The sequence below is a fragment of the Vicia villosa genome, linkage group LG1 (genome assembly GCF_029867415.1).
Source record: "Vicia villosa cultivar HV-30 ecotype Madison, WI linkage group LG1, Vvil1.0, whole genome shotgun sequence".
Lineage (NCBI taxonomy): Eukaryota > Viridiplantae > Streptophyta > Magnoliopsida > Fabales > Fabaceae > Vicia > Vicia villosa.
Genome location: NC_081180.1, coordinates 172,504,275 through 172,528,721, shown reverse-complemented (window position 1 = coordinate 172,528,721; position 24,447 = coordinate 172,504,275). Strand labels below are relative to the sequence as shown.

The 24,447-nt window shown below is 35.4% G+C and overlaps 2 protein-coding genes across 5 annotated transcripts; one reads left to right on the top strand and one right to left on the bottom strand.

The window, feature by feature from the left end:
• Positions 1 to 12,178: 12,178 nt before the first annotated feature.
• LOC131644658 (peptidyl-prolyl cis-trans isomerase FKBP16-4, chloroplastic) lies at positions 12,179 to 14,915 on the top strand. 3 transcript variants are annotated; one of them, XR_009296582.1, is made up of 10 exons: positions 12,179 to 12,334; positions 12,427 to 12,582; positions 12,701 to 12,756; positions 12,932 to 12,987; positions 13,064 to 13,121; positions 13,702 to 13,776; positions 13,971 to 14,060; positions 14,303 to 14,380; positions 14,510 to 14,573; positions 14,670 to 14,915. XR_009296582.1 is itself a non-coding variant. In XM_058915218.1 (10 exons), exons 1-10 carry the CDS (start codon positions 12,274 to 12,276, stop codon positions 14,695 to 14,697), a joined length of 696 nt encoding a protein of 231 aa, XP_058771201.1. In that variant the 5' UTR covers positions 12,179 to 12,273; the 3' UTR covers positions 14,698 to 14,915. The 3 variants fall into 3 exon arrangements, 2 of the variants coding, with proteins under 2 accessions (XP_058771201.1, XP_058771200.1); XM_058915218.1 differs by having other exon boundaries at positions 12,427 to 12,579; positions 14,533 to 14,573; XM_058915217.1 differs by having other exon boundaries at positions 14,533 to 14,573.
• Positions 14,881 to 21,151, bottom strand: LOC131644657 (splicing factor Cactin-like). Of its 2 annotated transcripts, XM_058915216.1 has the most exons (15): positions 20,985 to 21,151; positions 20,515 to 20,828; positions 20,341 to 20,432; positions 19,937 to 20,036; positions 19,595 to 19,666; positions 19,351 to 19,413; positions 19,122 to 19,262; positions 18,848 to 18,943; positions 16,941 to 17,225; positions 16,708 to 16,846; positions 16,449 to 16,603; positions 16,152 to 16,328; positions 15,596 to 15,862; positions 15,409 to 15,518; positions 14,881 to 15,364 (listed from the first exon to the last, which is right to left on the bottom strand). In XM_058915216.1, exons 2-15 carry the CDS (start codon positions 20,785 to 20,787, stop codon positions 15,355 to 15,357), a joined length of 1,980 nt encoding a protein of 659 aa, XP_058771199.1. In that variant the 5' UTR covers positions 20,788 to 20,828; positions 20,985 to 21,151; the 3' UTR covers positions 14,881 to 15,354. The 2 variants fall into 2 exon arrangements, with proteins under 2 accessions (XP_058771199.1, XP_058771198.1); XM_058915215.1 differs by having other exon boundaries at positions 14,881 to 15,518; positions 20,985 to 21,150.
• Between the last annotated feature and the right edge of the window lie 3,296 nt (positions 21,152 to 24,447).

Genomic DNA, 24,447 nt, shown 5'->3' with positions numbered 1-24,447 from the left:
ATGAAGTCTCTCTTGAAGAATTGATCAGTGCTCTGAGGAGTCATGAAATTGAGCTGGATGCTAATGAACCTCAGAAGAAAGGTAAGTCTATTGCGTTAAAATCTAACTATAAAAAATGCACTAACGCTTTTCAGGCTGAAGAAGTAGATTCTGAAGAATCAGAGTCAGAAGAAGAAGATGGATTGTCCATGATCTCCAGAAGGGTAAACCGTCTCTGGAAGAGCAAGCAAAGGAAGTTCAAGAGCTTCAGAAGTTCAAAGAAGCCTGAAAGAGGAGAATCTTCTGGAGGCAGAAGATTTGACAAGAAGAAGGCCATCTTCTATGAATGCAATGAGCCTGGACACTTCAAGAATGAATGTCCAAAACTTCAGAAGGAGAATCCCAAGAAGAAGTTTCATAAGAAGAAAGGTCTTATGGAAACATGGGATGATTCAGAATCAGAATCAAACTCTGAAGGCGAGCAGGCAAACCTTGCACTGATGGCCACAGTGGATGATGGATCAGAATCTACATCAGAATCAGATTCTGAAGAGGTATTTTCTGAACTTTCTAGAGAAGAGTTAGTTTCCAGTTTAACTGAACTTCTGGAACTCAAGGCTCATCTTAGTATCAAATACAAAAAGCTGAAAAAGCTATTTGAATTTGAAACTAAGAAGCTGGAAGTGGAAAATTCTGAACTGAAGGAAAAAGTTTTAAAATTATCCAAAGATATTGAATCTCCTTCTGAATCAGAAAAATCCATTCCTAGTCTCAATCATATTCTAAAAGAATATGACTCGAGCTTCAGGAAGTTTCTATCTAGAAGTATTGGCAGAAGTCATCTTGCTTCTATGATATATGGTGTTTCTGGAAACAGAAGGATTGGCGTTGGCTATGAGGGTGATACCTCACAAAAATTTGAACCTGTTGATGATTTGAAAATCACATACAAGCCATTGTATGATCAGTTCAAATATGGTCACTCACATGATATTACACTCACTTCACATGCCAAAAGTTTTAACACTTCACACACCAAGAAGCATGTGACACAACCTAAAAAATATCATGCTGCCAAACCAAAAGAATATCATGTTGTTCCTCCTGTTACTTATCATGCTAAACCCAAGTTCAATCAGAACTTGAGGAAAACTAACAAGAAAGGACCCAAGAAACTGTGGGTACCTAAGGAGAAGATAATTTCTGTTGCAGATATCCTTAGCAGCAAAGAAGACAAAGCACAAAATGTCATGGTACCTGGACTCTGGGTGCTCGCGACACATGACGGGAAGAAGGTCTATGTTCCAAGACCTGGTGCTTAAATCTAGTGGAGAAGTCAAGTTTGGAGGAGATCAGAAGGGCAAGATTATTGGCTCTGGAACCATAAGTAATGGTAACTCTCCTTCCATAACTAATGTACTTCTTGTAGAAGGATTAGCGCATAACTTATTGTCCATAAGTCAATTAAGTGACAATGGTTATGACATAATCTTCAATCAAAAGTCTTGCAAGGCTGTAAGTCAGAAGGATGGCTCAATCCTATTTATAGGCAAGAGAAAGAACAACATTTATAAGATTGATCTTTCAGATCTTGAGAAGCAGAAGGTGACTTGCCTTATGTCTGTTTCTGAAGAGCAATGGGTCTGGCACAGAAGATTAGGACATGCTAGTTTGAGAAAGATTTCTCAGATTAACAAACTAAATCTGGTCAGAGGACTCCCAAATCTGAAATACAAATCAGATGCTCTTTGTGAAGCATGTCAGAAGGGCAAGTTCTCCAAACCTGCATTCAAATCTAAGAATGTTGTCTCTTCCTCAAGGCCGTTAGAACTTCTGCACATTGATCTGTTTGGACCAGTCAAAACAGCATCTGTCAGAGGGAAGAAATATGGATTAGTCATCGTAGATGATTATAGCCGCTGGACATGGGTAAAGTTCTTAAAACACAAGGATGAGTCTCATTCAGTGTTCTTTGAATTCTGCACTCAGATTCAATCTGAGAAGGAGTGCAAGATCATAAAGGTCAGAAGTGATCATGGTGGTGAATTTGAGAACAGATTCTTTGAGGAGTTCTTCAAAGAAAATGGTATTTCCCATGATTTCTCTTGTCCTAGAACTCCACAGCAAAATGGAGTTGTAGAGCGAAAGAATAGGACTCTACAAGAAATGGCCAGAACCATGATCAATGAAACCAATATGGCTAAGCACTTCTGGGCAGGAGCAATAAACACTGCATGTTATATTCAGAATAGAATCTCTATAAGACCTATTCTAAATAAGACTCCTTATGAATTGTGGAAGAACATAAAGCCCAACATTTCATATTTTCATCCTTTTGGATGTGTTTGTTTTATTCTGAATACTAATGATCATCTTGGTAAGTTTGATTCTAAGGCACAAAAATGTTTCCTTCTTGGATATTCTGAACGCTCTAAAGGCTACAAAGTATACAATACTGAAACATTGGTTGTAGAAGAATCAATCAATATCAGATTTGATGATAAGCTTGGTCTTGAAAAGCCAAAGCAGTTTGAGAATTTTGCAGATATAGATATTGATATATCATAAGCTGTAGAACCAAGAAGCAAAGTTTCAGAAGCTGAAAATATAAGAAGCAAAGAATCAGAAGATCAAGTTGCTGCATCTTTAGAGAATCTCAGAATTTCTGAAGAGCCAACCGTCAGAAGATCTTCTAGACCCATTTCAGCTCACTCAGAAGATGTGATTCTTGGAAAGAAAGATGATCCTATCAGAACTAGATCATTTCTAAAGAATGGTAGTCAGAATCAGTTACCAGAATCAGAAGATGAAAAGTTCTATTCATCATCAGAAGCAAATGCAATGCAACACAGCTGTCATCAAGTGTTTCTGATGGTGAACACGTGTTTGCACGGATGGTAAAAGCGTGAGTGAATCTGATGGGACGCCGCCCTAGGTAACTGTGTAAGTCATTTCAATTACCACGTTCTCTCACCTAACGTCACTCATCATTTAATGTGGTTGATTTCATTTGATTCTGTAACTGTTCATTCTCATAATTTTATTGCATTCTTTTTCAAATCCGCATCTATAATATTATTTCAAATCATAACGTTTATCTTTTTCGCTCCCATTCTCTCACTCTCCTTGTGCATGCACTTTTGTAACCTCTTTGCCCTTTTCTCTAACCCTAAGCGCAAACCCAGAAATATTTCTTGCAATCTCAGTACTGTTTCAATGGCGGCCTCATCATCTCTCAACGCTGGTTCATCACCTCCTCTCCATCTTCAAGAAGAAGATCAGGAAATTGTTCCAGTTATCTCCTGCTCTATTCCCAAAAATGAGTTGGAAGTTATTTGTGAACTTATGGTAGACTTTGATAGTCTTGAAGAACATGAGTTTCATCTTAAAGAAGATATCATCTTTCAAGGATGGACTTCATTATTTGCTGAGTTCTGTGGACCGGTTTACCCAGATCTTGTAAAAGAATTTTGGGTGCACGCTGTTATAGCTCCCAAATCTATTCTGTCTTTTGTTCATGGGAAGTTTGTGGTCGTTACTGAAAACATCCTGAGAATGATGTTTGATCTAAGAAACCCTGAGGGTGCTCATGGAATTGATCTAAGGACTGATTGGGATGAGGTGTTGGCTACTCTCTATAAAGATGTGAAGAAAACTGATCGTGTCAAGGGCATGAAGGATCTCTACAAAATCTGGACCAAGATTCTTATGGGGTGTTTCTATCACAGGAAAGCAACCCATTCTGCAGATTTTGTCAACAATGAGCAGAAATACATTCTGTATTGCATTGCCACTCAGAAGAAGGTTGATGTTATCTACATAATCTTCAACCCCATGTGGAATGCTGTGAAGGATTCCAGAAATGCTTTCAGAAAGAAGAAGTGTACTATTATTCCTTTTGGAAGAATTATTACAAATCTTCTGGTTCATTCCAAGATTGTTGAAGATCTGGAAGCTCAAGGGACCATCAAAGATCTTGTTGTTGGTACTGGAAGTTGCTTGAATGCTCTCACCTTGAGAAAGATGAGTGTTATTGATGTTATCATTCAAACCCCTCAACCTCTTCCTGGAGCAAGAAGCAGAAGAGATCCTGTTCTTGCTGACTTTGAGTCCTTTTTCAGAAGTGAGCTGCCAGAAGTCAGAACTATATATCTGAACTCACTCAAGGAAGAAGAAGGCAAAGTTGCTCCTGCTAAAGGTGGTCGCAAGAAAGTTTCCACTTCCAGGCCTGCTGCTTCAGAAGATGTTTCAGAAGCTGCACCTGATGCTGTTGTCAAGAAGGAAAGAAGGACAAAGCGAAAATTTGATTATCCTTATGTTAACCAGGAAAAGGTAGTCCAAAGTGTAGCTGCTGCTACTGATGTTGTTGAGAAAGCTGCTCAAGAAGAAGTTGTTGGTGAAGAAGTTCAGGAAACTGTAGTTGAAAATAAAGACAGAGAAAAAGAGACTGCTGAGAAGAAGAAGAAGAAGAAGAAGAAGAAGAAGAAGAGAAAAATGAAAAATAAGAATGTGGAAAGTGAAAAGGCTGTTGAAAAGAAGGAGACAAGAAAAAGAAAATTAATCATTGATGATTCGGATGAAGAAGAAGAAGCTCAAGAAGCTGTGAATCAGCAAGCAGAAGCTGTGAATCAGCAAGCAGAAGCTGTGAATTAGCGAGAAGGAATTATTCAAGGACCAACAACTCAAGTAGTTGAAGGTGAGAAGGCTGTTGATAATGAGAAGGAGAGACTGGAATCTACCAGAAGAAGAGAAATTTCTCTTGGGAAGGCAAAGATTGTGGAAGAACAGAAGAGTAAGAAGCAGAGGAAACTGGAGGCTGTGTTTGAAGCTATTCAGAAGGTGTCCGAAGGTATTCATCTCTCTGAACCTGATTCTGTTCCTGCTTTACGTTCAGAAGTTGCACCAATAAATGTTGCTCAAACCCCTGAACCAGTAAATCAACCAGAAAAAGCCCCATCAGAATCACCCATAAATATCCATGTTCTCACACCTCTTTCTTCTCCTGTAACCAAAACTCTTACTCCTCCTCATTCACCCATCACAAATGTTCCCATTCCTTCATCTCCACCCACAACCAACCTTGCTTCTGACCAGGCCCTTAAAAACCCTGCCCTTGATATACAACCCCTTCAAACTCTCTTTCCACCTCACACAAATATATCTATTTCTCAACCCCCACCTCATGCAAACTATGAACCCATTCCTTCCACCTCTCAAAATAATCCTTCTGTATCAGATATTCCAGATTCTGCATCACATGAGCAATTGCTCTGTGACTGCAATTACACACCCAAGCCTCGTCCTGAAGCTGAGCTGGTAGTGTTAGATTCTGAGAATGAAGCTGAATCATCCTTCCGTTTGGATAGAGAGCCTCAACCCTATTTTGTCCCAAACCCAGATTCTCCCATAACCAAAATAAACTCCCGCCGAGCATACCCTATTGGTGTAATCTATGAAATGGTAAAGAGGAATATCAGAAGAGTCTTTGATACTCTCAGAATAGTTGAACATGCTGGATTAAATGATGTTGCTATGCGAAAATTCTGGAGAATCTTCCGAAGAAAAGCAGATGCTTATTTTGAAGAACTTCAGGAAATTTGTGTAGAACTTGCTCCACGACCTTGTGGAATTCTGAGGAACTACGAAGACTTATGGTTCAGTCGTCTTGGAGGGAGATATTACTTTGAAGAGAAGAAATTCATTGATGAACTTGTAGAAGCGCGAGTTTCTGCGGAGTTGGAAGCCAATCCTTGCAGGGATATTGTGGTCTGGAGACCTAAGTATCCAGTTCTTACTGGAGACTTCAAGTCCTTATTTGACTTTCTGAGGGAAAATCCTTCTGAGGAAGACCCCAATTTGGTCATTCCAGAAGCTGTTGACCCGCCAGAAGTTGAAGGTCCTTCTGCTCCAAGGAATCTTGCTGCCATTCTTCAAGCTCTTGAGAATGGAGATTCTGATCTTCCTGCTCCTGTGTATGAAGAAGATGCTGATATGGGAGAAGCTGATGCTGAAGATCATCCTGCTGAGTCTATTCCTGTTGAGGAAAATCAAGTTGATGATCTAACAATGGAAGCTGCTGTTGGGAATGTTGTCCCTCTAAACAGAAGTTGGGAAGCTTCTTCTGGTGAACCCTCTCTTCTGGTGAAGACTCTAGAGGTTATTCAGAAGAACCAAGCAGAGCTAGCTTCTCGTATGGACAAGCAAGAAGACACCAATGTTGAGTTCTGCTCTTTCATGGAGAGGCAGACTGAGAGTAATGCTGGGATTCATGACATGCTGGCCAAGATTATGTCTAAGCTAGGGTCGTCTTAGTCCTTTTGTGTCTTAGTAGTTTTTCCTTGTTTCTTGCATCTGTCTTCTATGGAAGGAGTAAGCACGTCGAAACTAGAATTCACTTCTTGAGGGAGAATGTAAATCGAGGTGAACTTGAAGCAAGGCATTGCACAAGTGAAGCACAGTTGGCCGACATTTTCACCAAAGGATTGAAGATCGGAAAATCTTTAAATTTGAGAAAGAAATTAGGAATAGTTCAAATCGACTATGATTAGCATATGTTCGACAACTTGGATTATATGAGGTATGTTGTGATATAATCCAAGTTAAGTAATCTAAACTCAAGTCCAAGTTAATTAGAGTTTCTTTGTTACTTAATATACAAGTTATTTGTGTATAAAAGATATATTGTAAATTAGTTTTTATTCATTCAATAATATTAATCTTTATTTGCTATTTTTTCTCTTTTTCTGCTCGTTAAAAGTGTCTCACACACTAATAGCATGAGCATGAAGGATAACTTAATGAATTAACATACTTATTTTTTCTAAATTAGTTGTAGAGTAGGTAAAATATAAGTCATGTTTTTTTTGGACGGGGAGGCATGATAAACACATTTTTTTACTTCATGTGATTTTGGAGAAAAAATTGAAGTTTATAAGCAATCTTTTGGAGAAGAAATGAGAATTCTTTTTTAGAATAACCACTTTTTTCAAAAAAAAAAAACGTAAATAACTAATGTTTCAAAAAAATTACTGAAATGGCCATTTTTTCAGTTTTTTTACACATTGTCGCCACCCTAGGTGGCGACTACACCTAAAAAAGAGACCAAGTCGCCACTCCATTAGACGACTACACTTAAATTTTAATTTTTTATAAAAATTGTGGCGGTTCAAAATCGCCGCAAATATATATTTTTTTAAAAAATATATATATTTGTGGCTGTTTTGAACCGCCACAATTTTACAAAAATTTAAATTTAAAATGAGTGTAGTCGCTACTCCCATTGACGACAATGTATTAAATTGTTTAAATTTTGACCATTTGCGTAAATTATTTGAAAGTTTAGTTATTTGTGTAATTTTTTTGAAAAAAACTTAATTAATTTTAAAAAAATTCAACAAATGGAAGGCGTAGCTAACATTTAAGCATACAGTTTATTTTCTTCATATTATTAGTTTATTGGTTTGGTTTATCAATCATGTTTGTCAAAAATAATTTATTTATAACTAAAACATTTAAGATAAATTTATTTATTAAATTATTCTGGATTGGATAAATAATTAAATAATTAAGTTTATATGTTTGACTTAAAATTTAATTTATTTTTATCAAAAAATTGACTTAAAATTAACTTCTTCATTATAAATTTAGTTATTCATTAATTAAATTATTTATTTTTAATTAAATATTAAAATGATATTTCAGTGAAATTATTTTTTTTATTAGTTATATTTATACATGGATAATCATATAAAAAATACATTCTGACTTTTTATTATTTAAGTACTAATTTATTTTTAATTAAATGATCTATTATAAACCATAGTATAATTGACATTTTAGTGTAATTATTTACTATGATTACAATTCGATGCATATTTACTAATTTTATGAAAATTATCTTTAACCATTATATATTGTCCAAATTTAACTTTTGAAAATTCCTTTTTAAATAAAATTTATTTATTTATTTTAAATAAAAATGTATTTCACAATTTAATAATTATACATTTTTAATAAAAAAATTTAGACAACATTTTTTCGTATTATATTCATGGGTTTATAAATAGTTTTCTCTTCAAACCTATTTATTCGTTGCAAATTTGTTTGTTATGTATTTGTGTGACATTTAAGTAAGATTATTTTCTTAATTATATATATGTACAAATCTTGAAATATATTTAATCATTAACAACTTCATTATTTGATTACTAAATTATTTATTTTTAGTTATAGCATAATTGACAATTAAGTATAAATATTTTTATTCAACCTAGAATTATTAATTTTATGACAATTAAAACATCATTTTAACCATTATGTAAAGCATAATTTTTTTTTCAATTTTGTTGACGTAGTTGTCTCATTTTTCTTAAAATGACTATGTTAACTATTATTTACTCATTTTTATAAATCTCCTTATCTAATTCTTGTTTTTAAGAAATTAAAGATGGTATATCTATATTTTTTTGGAATTACAAATGGATCAGAATATGATTGTTGATGAATTCTATTGTGTCAGTTTGTATGTCATGGTTTATGATTTCATACACAATGGTTAATGCAATAAAATTTAAAACAATAATTTAAATTATATAAACTAAAACTAATATAAAATAAATAAAATTAAAATTAAACTTAAAACTTAACATAAAATAAAAATATTAAAATAAAAATATAATAATATAAATAATAATTAAAATATAAAAGGAAATTTGAATCTATAATTTTTCATTTTATTATATTTATAGGTAATTAAGTAATTAAAAGAAAGAAAAAAAATAGAAAAATGGCCGTTGTTGAACGGCTATATGTGTTTTTATTAATTTTTTATTAAATAGTATTGTTGCATTGTATTGCAACGTTCACCAGTTTGACAAATTTCAACCATACTGTTTTGCTATGCAATTTATTACAACGGTCAAACTGGAAAGGGAACTTGTCACTGAGGGTGGTCTTATTAATTTTTCGATTTTTCGAGACCGATCAATTACTTTTCAATAAAATTAAGGATCACACTATTCTCTCACATCTGATAAAGCCGTGATAAATATGGGTTTGAAATCATAGTTAATGTTACTCCTCGTATACTTTTTTAATATAGAAAGAAAAATTTGGTATAATATAATTCCTTATTTCAAAACTTTGATAATTTAAAAAATTCTTCCTAATATCGTGTGACAATATCAAAAAGAGGAGTTTCAATATCGTATTATGTTGTAGTTAATACTTTTGAAATACTCGCAATTGCATAATCTTCTTTCCCCATAAATGATAATTAAGGATCTAATTCTTCCAACAATTACTATATAAGTATATTTAATTCTATATGAACATTGATTCTCTCAACCATTATTAATATTATTTGATATATTTAGTTTTACATGAACATGATTAAAAATTTTTTTAAGCAAAAAGAAGAAAGGATATCATTAAAAATAGAGAAAACAAAACAACACAAGGGGACCAAACCAAGACCCCTTAATGACAAATTCTAAGTCTAGGGGTACCCGACTTGTCTAACAAGTAATCTCTAGTGATATCCTTATGAACATAATCATAAAAAGTTGTAGTTTTGGTTTTTAAACCAATGCTAGCCAAAGAGTCCGCACAAAAATTGGCTTCTCGGAAGTTATGAGATATTCTGAAATCTATCATTAACACATAGTTCCAACACGAGAGCCAACGAGACCGAAGCTTCCAAGGCACCAAAGCAAGGTCGTTGCGAGAATTTACGACAAAACTACAATCCGTTTCAATCCAAAGCTTATCAAAATTCCTCTCTTTAGCCAATTCAATAGCCATAATAACATCAATAAGTTCTGCATTTTCAGGAGGTTCATCATTTAAGAAGGAGCTGAAGCTTACAATATGTTTGGCATCATGGTCTCTCATAAATCCTCCACAACTCGCCAATCGAGGATTTCCAACAGCAGCACCATCCACATTACATTTTATCCATCCCATTAAAGTTGGAGACCAAATGACATCCATAGTTTTAATACCAGTAGTAGAATGAATAGAAATATCAAAGTGCTTAAGGAAGGAGAAGTTAGATATTGAACCATTAGAAACTCTCTTAGTTGAATTTCCAATAATCCTGGCTCGGGCTTTGACTATAGAAACAGAATACTTCCAAGACAAGTTAACCTCTTCAAACCTTGAATTATTCCTAGCATTCCAAATCTGGTGAAAAATTCCAGCAATACTAGCATGAATGACAGTTTTTGCCTGAAGAGACCAATTAAGAGATAAATCCTTTTTGCAATCATCAATGCTCTTAATCCTAAAGTTCAGGTTCATGATGTTGGTAAGCCAATTCCACAATCCACAAGCATAATTACAGTCAAACAGTAAATGAGTGGCAGTTTCACAAGAAGAAGAGCAAAGATTACACATAGAGGGAAAAGAAAAGCCCCTTATATGTAGGTTCTCATTTGTTGGGAGTTTTTTATGAATGAATCTCCAAACAATTAAGGAGTGAGAGGGAGGAGTGTCCCTATCCCAAGGGAATGACTTCCAAGAATTGTTTGGGCAAGGCTTAGTAACACTGTTGTATGCCTCTTTCATGGACAAAATGCCATTGGCACAATTCTTCCAGACCAGGAGATCACAAAAATCAGTTGCAGACACAGAGAATTTGGAAATGATGCCCATCAAAGATGGAATGGCCAGTTGAATGTTTGAGTTGAGCTGCCAAGATCCATTCCATCAATCACTAAGTGTAGTAGTGAGAGCATGATGGTAGATTAGAATCTGAAATTTGCTATCTAGAGGTTCTCCTGTCCAATTATCCAACCAAAAGTTGATACTTTTTCCATTGTCAATGCTCCATGTGCAATTTTCCATCACAGTTGTGTGCACTTCCTTGATTCCATTCCAAATTGATGACTTGATTGAGTATTTGATGACCCTGCCATTTCTTTTCACTCTATTCTTAAGCAGCTTGGACCAGTTTTGGCTATCATTTAGAAACTTTCAGTAGAGTTGCATATTGGCAGCAGTGTTGTAGGCTTTTAAAGATATAGTTCCAAGCGCTCCTTCCTTCAATTTCCTGCAACAGGCTTTCCAAGCAACAGTTACAATTTTCCTTTTATCCATGTTGCCACTCCAAACAAAATTCCTTATCCAAGTCTCAATTGTCTTTATTAAGCTTCCTGGCCAGCTGCATATTGAGATGCAGTGAACCAACATGCTCAGAATGACTGACTTCACCAGCTGAATTCTCCCAGCCATAGACAAGGTTTTAGCTTTCCAAGCAGTCAGTTTGAGCCTTATGTTATCTGCAATATGCATAAAGTAACAAGCTTTAGGTTTACCTACAAAAATAGGGACACCAAGATAAATGAATGGAGGATAGGCCATAGTGAATCCAATGAGATTTGCCAAATTGCTATGTCTATTGTTAGACATTCCACCAGCATAAATGAAAGATTTGGAAAGGTTGCAGTGTTGGCCAGAGAATTGTCCATAGTCCTGCAAGAGTTCAGCAATAGCAGTTAGAGATTTGATATCCCCTCTGCAGAATATCATGATATCATCTGCAAAGAGGGTGTGAGAAGGAACCACACTATGCTTGTTAGCTTTGAGTAAGTTTATACTATTATTCCAATATTTTGAATAAAATCGAAGTTGGATGGCTTTTATCCATAAATTTGTTTGATACACATCTTTTTTTTATCAATAGTTCAAAATTATCAAAAAAAAATTAGTATTACTTATGCTTCACCGCTACATTTATCCAAAATTTAATAATTTTTTGGTATTATTTTCTGCACTTCACTCTTTTTTTTTCTTTCATTCAGTTTTATCCTATTAATTTGTTCTGATAAGATTTTTAACCAAAAAACCATGTCTTTATTTTCTTAGGTTTACATATAATCCGCAAAGACTTTTTGTTTTATTTTGTAATTTTTAATATAGCTGACTATTTTCTCAACAACAATATAGTTAAAATTAATATTAGTGACTTAATTGAAAAAAAAAAATCATTTTCTATTTAGTTGTTAAACCTGTATACAATCAATTAAAAATAACTAATTTATATTTTTGAAATAAGAAAATATCTATCATTATAGAAGTATATATTAAAATTATAAGCATATTGATATTAATGGTTTAGTTCGTAACATTAATATCAATGTCAAGAATAAAAATTGTGGATAGAATTAACTACGTTATCCTATCTCTATATTTTCTCTCTCTCTCTTTTTCCTCTCAAACCAAATTAAAAAAGAAAATATAAACATAACAATCTAATTAATAAACCATAGAATAGCAAAGAACAAGCCAAAGATCATGGAACTCTCTCTTCTCACCCATCAGCACAATCCTTTCCTCACCTCCAATCTCTTCACAAGTAACTTCTCTCTTTTCTACAATTTCCTAATTACTAGTACTTTTTCTTTATCTATATATAATCTAAGATAATTGAATTTTTCAACTCCACAGGAACACACAAAAAACTTTACAACAAAAATTCAAATAGGTTATTACCATGTAGCTGTTCACATTCTTCTTCCAATAATGTTTCTGTAGAACCAGTTACTGTGTCTTCACAAATTGAAGGAAGAAGAGCATTACTCACTTGTCTCCTCACAACATGTAGTTAGTTAGTTAGTTATACATTTGATGATTTTTCTTATATGTGTATATGACATTCAATGTTCGAGTTACAAGGTTGTTAGGTTTGTTAAATGTTTGTATCTTATGTGATTGTGATCAGTTGCTGGAGTCTATGCATGTGATGTGGCTGAAGCTGTTAGCACTAGTAGAAGAGCTGTATGTGTCTCCGTCATGATGATTTAAAAACAGAAATGTTATTAGAACATCAATTTGGGACATCAAAACATTGTCGAGTTTTGTTGTCCCGAAAATGATGTTGAAGTAACATTTATGTTCTGAAAATGTGACTAGTAATAGGAATTATGTTTTTCTTGTTTTTGATTTTATACAGCTAAGAGGAGCAAAAATTCCTGAAAGTGATTTCAAAACCTTGCCGAATGGTTTGAAGTAAGTATATGTTTTGATTACATCTGCAATTGTTTGGATTATGGAGCAGTGTGTGATAAAACTCAGATATGTTTAGGTACTATGATTTGAAGGTTGGAAATGGAGCTGAAGCTGTGAAAGGATCGCGTGTCGCAGTACGGTTGTAACTCAGTTAAATACAAGGTTGTCAAGATCGAGATCTTACATAAGATCGGGAGAGAATAACAAGATCGTAAAATATAAAATCGTAGCTAGGATCGAAAGATCCTACCCAATTAGTTTTGTAAGGTCGAGAGCAGGTAACAAGATCGTAAAACATAAGATCGCAGCCGAAATCGTAAGATCCTACTATATTTGAAGTATTTTTACATGATATATTATAGTAGGAAAGTGTATAAGTGAGAAAATGAGTATTTTTCATATTCTCTAGACATTTATGACAGAGTTTTTATATGTTATTACTACCACATGGACAATTCGTTAGACTATAGGAACATATTTGGCCAATTACTAGACATTAGGGACATTTTTTACAATTTAACTACAACACGCGATTCTACTTAAGATCGGGATCGTTAGGGGTGACTGAGATCGTAAAATCTTAAGATTTTAAGATCTAGATCGAGATCTTGACAACCATGGTTAAATATGTTTCACTCATTGGTGCTTTTGCATCCTGGCTTGAATAACTCAGTTTCTTTTACAAATGCTAATAATTAGATTATGATATTGTAGATTCACTATGTTGCTAAATGGAGGGGAATCACATTTATGACTAGTAGACAAGGAATGGGCGTTGGAGGAGGAACGGTACGATTCAAGTAACTCGGACGAAATATATTTATCGTTTAGTTGATTGTTCTATAAGTTACAGGTTCTTCCATGTATAATAAACAAGGCATGTTCTTCCTTGTTACATAATGATAACAGTTGAAGAAAATTATTTTCTTCATGATCATAAAGTATAAATCTTCTAAGATATATTTCTGTTGCAAAAATTGCAGCCCTATGGATTTGATGTAGGCGAATCTGAGAGAGGAAATGTCCTAAAAGGTTTGGACTTAGGAGTAGAAGGCATGCGAATTGGAGGCCAGGTAAGAAGTGATTCAAAGACAAAGCAGATATATGTGTTCTTACAATTTCACTCGCGATACTAATGAACTACATTGAATCAGAATTTATCTTCCTCAAGATTTTGTTGTTTTTTTAACTTTAATAGAAAACATTTTAGCACACCATTAGCGTTTGCGGCAATATTCTTCCACTAAATGGGCGATAATTGTTTATATTTGGATTGGATCCTATGCTTTTTAAGCATTAACTTAGTTTTCTGCAGAGGCTGTTAATTGTTCCTCCTGAACTGGCCTACGGAAGCAAGGGAGTTCAAGAAATCCCTCCAAATGCAACAATAGAGGTGAATTACTCTGATCTCTTTGTTATGAATACCTCCTATAATTTGATAATAGAACTTTCATTTTTGCTCCATATAACTAGACACATTATATATATGCTTGTGCATCTACCTAAATTGAATTTTTTCTAGGTTTAATTATTCAATTTCTGCAGGTGGATGTTGAACTGCTTGCCATTAAACAAAGCCCATTTGGGTAAGTAATTCTTTCAAAATATTATGTATTCCTACACTACAGGACTCTTGAAGGTAATTTCAATGATTTTAATTTCAATGATTTTGGACTCTGCAGGAGTGCTGTAAAGATTGTTGAAGGCTAATGCAGTGGTTTAATATTCAGAGTGCAGTGATTTAATATTCAAAGTGCTTGCTATGTAAGCAAAAATTGTGAGAGGATAATGTATGTCCTGGTAGGGGACGTACCAGATGGCTTTGTCTTTGATGATAGAATTTTACTTGTTTCTGGTCTGGCATAAAAGAAAGATTGAAAAGTTGAACATTGCTAAAAAAAAAATTGATTGGATTGTATTCAATTAAATATTCAATATTTCAATCCAGGACTTGTCTTAGCTAAGAATTCAAAATTCATGAATCCAGACCACATAAAATGTAAACAATAATAGTTGTTTTCATGCTTTGTGTTCTTGCACCATACATCAATTGTTTCCAACCACAGACCATTGATTGATTCATAATTGCTCCACCGATGTTCATGGCAGTGGCTGTTCACCATTACTGATTCCTTCAACTTTAAATTTCATGTCATATATGTGCCATCAATAGCAGATAAATTTTGCTGGAAGTAACACAAGTCTTCCAAATATCTAAAATTTGCTGGAAGTAACACAAGTCTTCCAAATATCTAAAAGAAACTCTACTGTTAACACCTTCACATATATTTTACTCTTCAAAACAGTAGCCTTAGCTTCCTCAAGCTTGCAGGAGAAATTCACCAGAAAGTTAACCAGTGGCTGAAATTATCGGCGGAGAAATTCACCAGAAAGTTAACCAGTGGCTGAAATTATCGGCGGTAGCGGTGGCGTTTGAAATTGAAGTATACATGAAGAATTCCACGTTCAAATGTGCACTTAAAACCTTTCTTGTGAGAATACTCCCATTCTTTGTTTACAATGCGGAAAGCCTGTTAAGACACATGAAATAAGTAATTTGGCTGGAAAAAAGAAAAACCTTTCAGACCATCAAGAACAGTAGACTTACAATGTCTTCGTATGGTGGCCCTGCATGGAATCTTATGATGCAAGTCTCGCCATTGCTGCCATCCTTCTCAATGGTGTAAGTTGGAGCTTTTATCTTGTCTACAAGGTCTGGGTAGAAAATATTAAATTTATACCCTTGTACAACCTTTGGAGGTGGATTGTCATGATCATAGTGAGTCTGATTATATTTGTTCCACTCATATCCAGTATGTACACGGTTGAAGTACTTAGGTTTCCTAGGCCTGTATTTGTCATGCCACCAATAAACCTGTGCAAACATATCATTTACATAAGAAACTTAAACACAAACATTCAGTTAACAAACATTTAATCTCACCCTAACATAACAATATATTATGAGACAACATAATATGACTATTTAAAGTGATGAACAAAACTCTCTTATTGTAAGTTGTTAACCACCCTCTCCTTTATAATAGAACTTCAGAATTTCAGAACTTTGTATTCCGATTTCCAACTAACAATTGTGGAAAGTGACAGAATTTGAAGCCAGTTTTCAAAGGGTGAAAATTATACAAATGACCAAGACAAGATACCTGTGAATCCAGATTCACTTCAGCACCAGAGCCAAACATTACATCTCCTTCTTCCATAGCTCCCATAGCTTTCATGGCTTTCATCTCAAAATTATCTTCAGATGGAGCAGGCTTTGATGCCATTGCTTCCTGAATTCGTCTCTGCTGCTCTTCCTTTACAGCCATACGTTTTTGTTCCTATGAAAGTACCACCATCATGGACGAGTTAGCGAATTAGCGAGTTAGCTTATATACTTGATACAGACACACAAACATAGAGACAGAAGACCATTAGATTAAGTGCTAAATAAGATTTACCAGTAGAGCTCTGTCCTCTTCAGGGTCAATAGCTTCCTCATTTTCATCACCATGAAACAGTTCGGGTGAAAAGGACCCAGCCTCATCTTCAACTTCTTGACCCTCCTCCTCTCCTTTGATGGGTTCTGGAGAAAGTGATCTATTTGTAGGTTGGACTGCATAAAAAAACAGGAAAATATCATATGAAATTTTGAAGAGAGGAAGTGTAAAAAAGAGTCAATATTTCACAAATAGTTAAACAGTAACAAGCAAGTTATACATTCAACATAGTCCTCAATATCTTCCTCAGATTTCATTACATGAGCATCTTCCAATTTATCTTCTTCATCCTCTGATGGTTTCTCAAGGCGATGTAAATGCTTGCGTAACATTTTAGCATGAATTTCCTTTAAACAAGCCTGTATTGCAGCAAAGTAATAATTGAGTAAAATAACCCATATTAATTTATAGCATGCAATATAAAATACTAAAATAAAATGTTAGGAAGATTACCTTGGCCTTGTATATGCGAAGGTGCTTTAAAACCGTCTCCCAGTACTCAACAAGCTTAGCTGCACCAGTACGCATTTCTGACTCAATATGCGCCTGCAAAGCCTCCAATTCTGTACGTGTCTTCCCCTGCAAAAGCTTCTTCACATCTGGTTCAACACTGCCATGCAGACCTCTCTGTTCTGCAAGCACCTCAGCTGGAGGTTCTTCTCCACGCACCCTAGCCCGATCAAGTGCATCTTTTTTTCGAGCTTCAGCTAGCTCCCAATCACTCACCAGTAGGAGTGCCTGCATGATGATATGGATCAACTTTGAACATGAAATATAAAATGACTAATTAAGTGCCAAGATGCATAGCATTACATGTTAAGGAAACCACACACATTGGCTAATATGCTAACTGAAACAGAAGAGGAGACTATTAAAACAACTAATTCGTTGGAGCTTTAGTGCCTATTGGACATAAATAGGCATTGCTGGTCTTATGCTTTATAAGAAAAAATAAGCTTGAGTAACATTTCTCTCACAAATCAGGCCCAAACCAATTCTCCAATTAACTTACCCTTCTAGTAGGATCCTATAGTTAACATCTACCTATATAACCCCGTCATTACATACGATGAACCTAAGGTACCCAAATCATGATATTTGTGGTATAATATGTTAATCAATTTTCGTCTCTAATCTAGGATTTGTGTGCCTTCTACTAAACATGTATTCCATATACTATGTTTTATTTCAACTCAAGCGAAAACTATATGTTTCCATTACCTGTCTTTAGGTCTCTATCTTTCCATATATTCCTTTTCTTGACATTTTAGCTATATGACTAAATCAAACGGAAAGTATGTATGATGCCACTGTCTCTTGGATATGTAAAACCAAGATAAAATCATAAGCGGTCAAAGCAGACCTTAAACAAGATAAAGAGTTAAAACAGACCTTTGTGTGAATCTTTACTAATGGGAAAGTCTAACGTAGCCCCATATGGACTTTCCACACATTAATTTCTCGAGCATAAGAAATACAAACTATTTTCTTCTTAGGGTTTTCCATAAAACCTTTTAAAGAAAACCATCATATGTTTTTTTCCATATCAATGAAAATCGTGAACAAATAAATCCTTTTCATTCAAATACCAACTTTAAAAAGACTATACTTATGAGGTCATATCATTGCAAGTAATTGTTTCTTTTCATTTCAATGGGCACTAAGAATTGCATAGGAGATATTGTGCTAATGCACTTTTAGGAATTAAAACAAAATGATTAAAAGATATTATTCCAATGTTACTCCCAAAGAGTTTAAATTCAAAACTATCAATTATTAGGCATGATTGTATATGTTGAGATCCCTATTAATTCCACCTATGTTAATCCATACTTCAAATGATTATTCTTAAGCCTATTGTGGGAGTCAAGATTTGAAAGTTCCACGTCACCTAGAGATTAGTGCTTATAAGGTTTGGGCAACATTCACCATGCACACCGGTTTTGTGAGGTTCAGTTAGACTTAAAGCTCAAATTCTAAGATTGAATTAGAGTCCATCCTAGATCTAAGATTTGTTATTTGGCCAAGATCTCAATTAAACTAGCCACATATGTCCACGCTTAAATCATCCGGTCATGGACGTGTTGAGATCCATGCATTCCACCCATGTAGGTTTTGTACAGTTGAGTAAGGTCTAAGCCCCGAACTCCAAGAGTATACAAGCATATATAAGAACAAATGCATGATATTTCCTCTTAATCTTTAGATAATTCCATAATTTTACAATGGAACCCGGACCCAAAAACAACTAGTTCAGAGGTCATAGCTCCAAATATTCTACATGGGTTGGTGTGGTCCTGTCAAAAAACTCTATGGAGAACTATGATGTAACTAAACAGGCAATGGACAAAGGAAGATACCTCCCAATATTCTACATGGGTTGGTGTGGCCCTGTCAAGGTCCAAATGCATTTTGATATCCTCGCGAAGTTCTTCCATTTCGTTCACTGTCAAACCCTGCATCATCAATGTCAAATTATTATGTAATTTATCCAACAATATTGACAATCGAAGCTAGAAATTTTTAGTCACACTAAGGAAAGGATTTAATAAAATTTTGAGAAGTGTTTTACATTTAAATTTATAACAGTTAAAAGAAAATAAAGATATTGCTATTATAAAGCCAAATATTAACCTTGAACACTGTGTATGGTTCATTTATATCAATATCCAAATCATCAGAGCCATCAAGATGCTTGGTAAGGACATCAATTGGCTTGGCACGTCCTTCACGCAATCTAATCTCGGATCTAAACTTGCTTTGATCGAAATGAAACTGCATATGAAACAGTTTTAATCATCAGATTGCTAATACTATTTTATTTTAGAATAACAACAAATGGAAGCAATTCAAGCAATCATACCTCCTCTTCTCTTTTTTCCCAGTCCTGGAACTCAGCTCGAGCACGTTCTCTAGCTAACAATGCCTGTGAAAAGATAATGGGTATAAATTTTTTTTTTAAAAATGTAGTTTATGCACTAACATGGTTTGGGAATAATTGGCACGTCACATAGAATATAGCCAAGACAGATAGGTGGTGCCCAAAAAAGAATTTTACTTCTACTATCAAAATGACAACTATTGTAACATTTTAAGAATGAACTCACCATTTCTTCTTCGTGGCGTGCTTTCTCAAGTGCCCTTTCTTCTCTTCTTTTCTTCACCTTTTCAATTTCCGCCTGCATTATAATTTTAACATGAAATTAGTGAATGTTAAATGGTAGATGGAAAGTTTGATTGTTTTGATTGACCACATTATCATAAGTCAAATCAATAACTCACAAAATAACTACTTAGTAGTGGCAAATTGGCAACTGTATATATAGTAATAACAACAAAATCTTGTCTAATACAAGTAGAAATTTTAAAAAATTGTAAGGTAGTCTACGTTCTATACGCATATGTCCCTACCATACAAAAACATTACTATTTTGGAGAAAATTGCTTACCATCCTTTCTCTCTGTCTCTTTTTCTCAGCTTTGACTGAATATTCATCAATAGGCACACCTTGAACAACGTCACGCTCAATCTTCTTCCGCCAAACAAACCTACAAATAGTAAAATGATGTAAGTAAGCATCACTCAGCTACTAATACATTAATTTCTAGATAGATAAGCTAGCCACCGCTTCTAGAACATAACAATGTCAATCAACATACATTCTTAGTTGAACCAACAAAACTGAAGGGAAAGAAATGAACAATGAATTATCTAAGAACCACTGCTAAACATTAACCCCCTCAAAACGAAAAATCTAAAACCTTTCTACCATAACATGACAAATAGTAGCAACGAATCACCAAAAACATCAATAATTAAAATTCATTCCAAGACAGATAGAGCAGAACTTACTTCTCATTAAGATTGGAGTCACCAAATGGATTCGAGTCATTTGAATATCCCGACACAGTCCGAGTCTTCAATTTTTTAGCAACTTTCAACGCCTGAGTACATGAAACACACTCTTCAAAACCAAATCAATTCATAAAACATCATCAAACATAGATAGAGAGAGCAAATTCAAACCTTTCTCTGTGCTTTTTTAGCCATGTACTGTGCTATTTCCTCTTCAGTAATTTTCCTGGAGGATTTCCTCTTCCTCCCACCCTTATCACTACCACTGTCATCAGAAGAACTATCGGAACCTGAGTCATGTCGGCTCCGCCGCCGCCGTGACCGCCGATCACTGCGACGACCACTTCTATCCGAATCTTCAGATTGCGAAGAAGTTGATTCCGATTCAGAATCATCCGATTTCCTTTTTCTTCTTGATTTCCTACTCTTGCTACTACTACCCATTCTATTCTTCTCAGATTCTTACGCTCAGTAAAAAGTGGAACCTAAAGTAATGATTATATTTCAGAAAACAAACAAAAAAATAAGCGCTACAAGATTTTAACCCTAACAAGTATTTGCGGTAGAGAATGATTCTCCGGTACAGAGATGAAGATAGAGTTTCAAAATTTAAAGAGATAATTGACGATAAAACAACGAACCTGGAGCGTAGAACACAGTTGACGAATGACGACGACGGTGACAATGAACGGCCGGAGTTCGACGCCGGGCTTGAAATTCGTTTTTTTTATTTTCCGTCAGTAAAGACGAATGGGCCGAAGCCCAACAAAAATGGCTAGGGGTTTTTGTTTCTACCCCTTTTCTCGTACACTCGCCCCTCTGCGGTAAATAATCTTATTTCAAAAATTTTATACATGGCTTATTTTACACATAAATCAAATGATATGTTATGATCTTCTTTAACTCCATGTAATTGGGTGTGCGTGTGTATGGTCTAGCGGTGAAAGGGTCTTGAGAGTTTGCTCCTTTCAAGATCTCAAGTTCGAAACCCGCTAGATACAAAATTGCTTATTAAAAGTAATTGGTTTTGGATTGTATACACGTCATCATTCTCATAAGGGCGGGTCATTTAATTTAACGAGTGGAAGTCCTAGGAGCCACCCCTTACGTGAGGGCCCAACAGGGGTAGGTCCTAATATTGCTCATGCAGATCTTTTACAAACATATCATAGTCCCTCAAACACAAAGATTTGTAAAGATTTGTAAATGACGAAGTGATTAAAGCTCATTTTCCTTAGTTTAAGATTGTTATTCCTTTCTAGCGAGTCTTTTAATTATGGGTGAGTCCCTCAATTAAGGATGAGTCCCATAGTTATGAGTGATTCCCTCAGTTAGGGCGAGACATCAAGCCTTCTACCATGTGTCTCAGGTGTAGCTTGTGTGTAAACTGAAGGATATCAAACATCGGTCCATCAATTTTTAGAGACGTCAAAATGTCTCTTAATTATGTATACTTGATTGTTTAGTGGGAAGGAAACGTGTGTGGCGTTTAATGCCGCTCATGATGTTTTTCCTGGAAAAATTCATTCTAGTTTATTTTCCTACGCGTGTCTCTGGCCTGTGAAACTATTTCTACATCTTTCAACAGTTGCGCTGCCAGGCAAGTATGTTGCCCGTGCTTGTAGTTTTTTCCTTTTAAATGGCATCGATTTTATTTTCAGAGAAACCTTTTCCTTTGCCTCTTATTTTAGGATTTCTACTATTTAATCGGAGAAATTTCAAATGTGTGGTAGTGCTTCTTTGAACTTAAAGCTCGGATAGGAGGGGAGAAGATTACGGGGTTCATTAAGCTTCCATAGATCCAAGTACTACAGCTTTTTAACCTTTTGCCTTCTCATCATGAATTGATAGCCAAGAAGAATTCCAAACAAGTCCATGTTCGAGATATTGTATCATTATATTCTGACTCAAATGGTATCGCAAGGTACCTTTGGAATATTAGTTTCTCGAGTACACGGCATAAAGATGATGTAATCTTGGAGCACTGGTTAGAAACGGAAAGGGCTAATATAGCTACTTTATGTGGTTTACCCGCCCCTTATTTTTACTTCCACCTCCTTATCATTCATGAATTAAGGATCTTGATACCTTTTACGCCTTTTAAAGCATACTTTATGGTGACTGCTAATGTCACCTCTCCCAAATCACACCCAACGTTTAGAGCATCATTAGGACCTTTGAGATAATTTATTGTCATCTGGGCGTCCTCTCCACCGTTTGGATATTCCTTTCTTTTTATGGTGTAGAGTCTTTCCACGTCTGCGAGTGGGTAACTAAATGTTCTTTGATTGGTAAGCGTTTGTTTGAGACCTTTCACATAGCCATATGAGGGTTGAAAAGATACATTTGTGCGAGCCAAAGGGCGAGATGGTGCTTCTTTGGTGACCATAAAGGCGACAGACGCTTCTCGCTTTCCTCTATCGTGGACAATGAATCCTTAGCTTATCAAGGGAATAAACTTCAACAACCTTTCTCCCCTTGAGCAAGAGGTGATCCAGGAGTTGAGTTGCTTTCAAACAATAAGTCATCATACTCTAATCTACCTCAACTGAGGAGATAACGGCGAGACAGAGAAATATTTTGGTAAGCTTTATGGCCTGAAAGGAGTCATCTTGCATGGTCTTTTGTCCTCTCACCGATTTATATATATTGGTATCTTTATTTTGCAGGGGAAATATCTATAATCTTACTTGTTGGAAGGATAGAGCGTTTGGTTCGAATGCAAATTAAACATTAAGCCACAACCATCTCTCAAGATTTCCCCAAGGGTTTGTCAGTGTTTAGAAAAAAGAGGCAGGGCGAGATATCCCTTAACACTGATGTTCACCCTTCAAAGAGTCAAAGATGGGAGGAGGGTCCCTCGAGGCCTTCGGAAGAAAATCAAACATATACCGAGGGAAGAAAGGTATATGGAGGGCCTATTCCGACGGTTGAAGCTCCTTGACCCTCGTTATGGAATGACCCTTCGTTGAGTGTGGTCAAGTTCACAAGGTGTTGCATCCTTTTTTCCATAAAATATTCTCAGTGATTATCGGTCACACCACAACTAATCTCCTTCTTATTTGACAAGGCTTTTAGAAGTTCAAATATTTATATATCTCTTGGTGGAGAGAGCCCAGCGGAAGAAGCATCTTCAGACGATTGGTGAGTTGCAGTCTTGAGTTGATTTTTTCATAGGGTGTATTCAAGGGCATCATAGGGAGGTGAAAGCCTTGGCAAAGGAACGGGATAATTTGAAATTCCTTGTTAAGAAATTGGCTTTAAAAGCATAAGCTTATGCTAAAAAGGGGGATGTTTGAAGGGATCGCTAAAAAAAACCCTCAATTCCACAAAAGATCTCTTAAGATTGAAGTGTTGGTCGTTTTCGATCAATAATTTGAGAGGGCGAAGGAACATGTGGTCTTCTTCTATCCGGACCTGGACCTAAATCAGATGGACCTGTTCAAGGTGGTTCGGGATGGTCAACTAGTAGACGACGAGTAGGTCTCTTGGCGGTTCGTGTGCATCTTGGTGTCCCTTTTGTAACCTCTCTTTTCCCAGGGTTTTTGTAGTTGACTCATATTTCCACCCTTTTGGGATGGCAACATTCAGCGTATAATGTTATTTTTGGTATCATACAAAATTTTCTTGCTTATAACCTATTTTAAGTTGAGTTTCATTCTCCTATATTCTCGCCCTTCTAAGGAAGGGCCTCTCCTTCTTTTAGTGTCGCTTCTGGTGGCTTGATCCTCTGTCCCACACTTTTGGTGTTCACGCCTACGATTCAGACTCTTTTTCAGCTTTACACTTCCCACTTAACATTTCTTGGCGACTTCTTGGTTTTCTTGGATGACTCCAATCCGCCCGTCAGAGGGTGGGTATTTCATGCGCAAATATAAAGTAGACAAGGCGGAGCCCAATTGATTAAAATTTGGTCGCCCTATGATCATATTATAGGAACATAGGGTGTCTATAACCAGATACATGACCTTGATCTTCTTGGCTTGTTTCCCCCATTCTGATTCACACTTCTCTGATCTAGGGACTAATTACACTCTTTGCAGAAACCTTCTTTTTGAAAGTTTAGCTATTTTGTTTTGTTCTTCTCTTAAGTTGTACACTAAT

Excerpts from the sequence above, each read along its gene's own strand:
- LOC131644658 (XM_058915217.1), top strand. The coding sequence starts at position 12,274 with ATGGAACTCTCTCTTCTCACCCATCAGCACAATCCTTTCCTCACCTCC. Across the intron at positions 12,335-12,426 it reads CACCTCCAATCTCTTCACAA|GAACACACAAAAAACTTTAC; the intron begins GTAACTTCTCTC and ends TCAACTCCACAG. Across the intron at positions 14,381-14,532 it reads CTCCAAATGCAACAATAGAG|GTGGATGTTGAACTGCTTGC; the intron begins GTGAATTACTCT and ends CAATTTCTGCAG.
- LOC131644657 (XM_058915216.1), bottom strand. The coding sequence starts at position 20,787 with ATGGGTAGTAGTAGCAAGAGTAGGAAATCAAGAAGAAAAAGGAAATCG. Across the intron at positions 19,414-19,594 it reads CACGCCACGAAGAAGAAATG|GCATTGTTAGCTAGAGAACG; the intron begins GTGAGTTCATTC and ends ATCTTTTCACAG. Across the intron at positions 19,263-19,350 it reads GGGAAAAAAGAGAAGAGGAG|TTTCATTTCGATCAAAGCAA; the intron begins GTATGATTGCTT and ends TTTCATATGCAG.